At 36.9% G+C, this 3,354-nt stretch overlaps 1 protein-coding gene across 1 annotated transcript; it reads left to right on the top strand.

The window, feature by feature from the left end:
- LOC107494642 (transcription factor ICE1) lies at nt 1-3,130 on the top strand (the record flags this gene model as incomplete). Its single annotated transcript, XM_016115681.3, is given in 4 exon segments — nt 1-301; nt 504-731; nt 1,364-1,504; nt 2,763-3,130. Coding segments are annotated over 4 exon segments (754 nt in total), but the record flags the coding sequence as incomplete, so codon positions are not given.
- Nucleotides 3,131-3,354: the final 224 nt, after the last annotated feature.

A 3,354-nucleotide genomic window follows, 5' to 3' on the forward strand; every position in this document is an offset into this window, starting at 1 on the left:
TTTGGAGAGGAAATGGGGAGAGGGGGAAGTTGAAGAAGGTAGCATTGAGGCTTCAGTGTGGAATTACGATTCTGATGAGAATGTTGAGAGTGGTAGTAAGGCTGTGGTGGTGGAGGAGAGTGGGAATCATAGCGGCGGAGGGAATGGGAATTTGAGCTTGAGTGGCGGTGTCAATGGTGGAGATCAGAAAGGGAAGAAGAAAGGGATGCCGGCGAAGAATCTCATGGCGGAGAGGCGGCGCAGGAAGAAGCTTAATGATAGGTTGTACATGCTTAGGTCTGTTGTGCCAAAGATTAGCAAGGTTTGTGATTTGGACTATTGAGTGAGAACAGTAGTTATAATTGTTTATTTGTTTAAGTGTTATATCAATTGGCTGATGTTGATGCCTTGGTGTCTTGTTGAATTACTGGTCACATAGATGTTCATGACAAGTTCTAGCTTAGTTCTTTTGATGTGTTAAGGATTTAGGGATTATACATTCTAATGTATTTCATTGTTCATAGATGGATAGGGCTTCGATACTTGGGGATGCAATCGACTACTTGAGGGAGTTACTGCAGCGGATTAATGATCTTCACAATGAACTGGAGTCAACTCCTCCTGGCTCTTCGCTGCAATCTTCCACCACCAGCCTTCAACCTTTGACACCCACGCCGCAAACCCTTCCGTGCCGGGTGAAGGAGGAACTGTATCCTGGTGTCTTGCCAAGCCCCAAAAACCAACCTGCAAAGGTAAATCTTTTATCACCTCGTTGCAAGATACTTGGTGGATAGTATAGCTTGTTACTTGCAGAATTGTTACAATTGGAACTGCGTTTATCTGGAGCTCACAGGACAAAAAGTTGCACATGGATGTAAATTTTGTGATGATTTAGAGCATGGAACTTGAATGAATATTATTTTTTCTGCATGAATTGCATCTTGTAGTGACCCACCTGCCAAAAATATTGAATTGATAAATTTGCATAAACGTGTCATTTCAATATTTCTGCTAATGTGTGATACATATGAATTGTAATATAAAATTTCGCATACCTACTCTTAGATGCTTACGGTCATGCAAGGTTCCAAGAGATGCAAAGGAAGGTTATGTGTGATTATTATTAGAATCCCTTATATTTGTGTGTCAATAACTCTGTATATTTGAACCTGTGAGAAACCCCTGATATTTATAATTGATTATAAAATGAACATTTAAGTAACTAGTTAGTATGTCTTGATGCCCAGAAATTCAGAAAGGTGTATTAGTGCAAACTAATTAGAAACCACTAGATTGTGTATGTAACTTTATGTTTACTGAATTTATTTGAATGGTAGTTAAGGAAATTATTTTAACTTGACTTTTGTGTTTCTGAACATTTTAGGTGGAAGTTAGGGTGAGGGAGGGGAGAGCTGTCAACATTCATATGTTTTGTACTCGCCGACCAGGTCTTCTGCTTTCAACCATGCGGGCTCTGGATAACCTCGGCTTCAATGGCTTTGCTTTAGACGTCTTCAGAGCCGAGGTATGGTTCTTTATCTAATGCCAGGCTTAACTTGACCATTTAATTTCCTCAATTTTGTCATTTTAATTTTAACTTTTAGTTTTATGATCCTTGCCCCCAATTTTGTTTGGGCATTCCAAATGGTGCTTAATAATTTCAAATTATCCATGTATTATTGCACATGATGTTCTTTCAATATTGATGTGATGCCTACCTCATGAAAAATTTTTCTCCAAAATTATATGATGTCTGGCCAATACAGAACTTTAGCAATTGCTACATCATTGACAAATAATATAGAATTATAGATGTGCCTTTTTGATTTGCAATGATGCTACGTCTGGATCTATGAAATGAAATTTTATAAGGAGATTTAGCTGAATGAGTCTGGATGGGCTGGGATGAAATTAAAGAGAAATGGCTTGGTTGTAGCAACCTTAAGACACTGACTTGATGCCTTAGGTTGAGAACTCGTACCTGTTCCCATGACTCTAGACCATGTTCTCAGAGTGCTCCACAACAACAACAAAGCCTTATCCCACTAGGTGAGGTCGAGTACATGGATCAAACGATACCATTGCGCCCTATCATGTCTACAGTGAGACTGTTGACATGTAGATCTTCTTTGACTACCTCATGTATGATCTTTTTAAGTCTTCCTCTACCATTCACCACCTGTTCACCTTCCATCTCATCCATCCTCCTTATCGGGTGCACTGCTAACCTTCTTCTCACATGTTCAAATCATTTAAGACGAGCCATCTTTTCACAATACGCGCTATTCCATCTTTTCTGCCACATGTCCAAACCACCTCAGAGTGCTCCAAATGCGACAAACATGAAGTGCTTAGCAATTCTCTCCCGTAATCCTATTTACATGTCAAGTATTTTTAGTCAAACAATCAAATACAATACTCTTAAGCTTCCTCTTGTTTGCTCTAGTTTTGTTTTTCTGTGGCTTGCCACTTATAATGGGTGGATGGCATTCAATAGTTGATACTCTCTTGGTTCCCATGGCTGATTGAAAGTTTAAACCATATATTGATTATTTGCATCTATGCCTGACAAGCACTTTGACTGCTTCACTCAGACGAGTAAATATTAGTTTAATGAAGAATGAAAAAACCTTGCAGGGCTTTCTCCTGTTTTGTTTGTTTGTTTGGTGTCTTATGTTTAACATATTTAATTCACTGATTACTGGTTTAGTTTGTTATCTTGTGGTTTTTTATAACGGATTTTCTGTGGTTTCTTATGATAATGTTTTCTTATTTGTTAACAGCAATGCAGAGAAGGGCAGGATGTTCTTCCTGAGGAAATCAAAGCAGTGCTGCTGGATTCAGCAGGGATCCATGACATGATGTGATTCAAGCTCTTCATTGATAAATGGCTAACTGTTTGTTGCAACTTGCAAGCAGTATCCAAATGCATTACCTCTTAACAATTACTGCCTGTAAAGGCATAACCATGAAGATCAAATAGGTTAGCTTAATCCGTAGGTTTGAGAAGTTGTCTTGTGGTGTTTTCTCATGATTTTGAGCAAAGCAAATGAACTTCAGATTTTTATTTTTAAGTGATGGAATATTATTTGTTTTACTCTGACCTCCTATTTTAGTCATGGAATAATTTCTATTTTATTTTATTTTATCACTTTTTATTGTTTTCTTGGTCAATTTTATTTTGCATGTTTAATTTTGCAACTATGCTACATATTCCTAAAATCAACCATTAAAGTTAGTCATCAATATAAAATATATGTTGAAATACAAATACACATTAAAAATAAATTAAACTACATATATATTTATACACAAATATATTGGTAACTATTTTTGTGTATCAATAGCATTTTTGTTAATTTTGAATATGTTAGA

Source organism: Arachis duranensis, chromosome 6 (assembly GCF_000817695.3).
Source record: "Arachis duranensis cultivar V14167 chromosome 6, aradu.V14167.gnm2.J7QH, whole genome shotgun sequence".
Taxonomy (NCBI): domain Eukaryota; kingdom Viridiplantae; phylum Streptophyta; class Magnoliopsida; order Fabales; family Fabaceae; genus Arachis; species Arachis duranensis.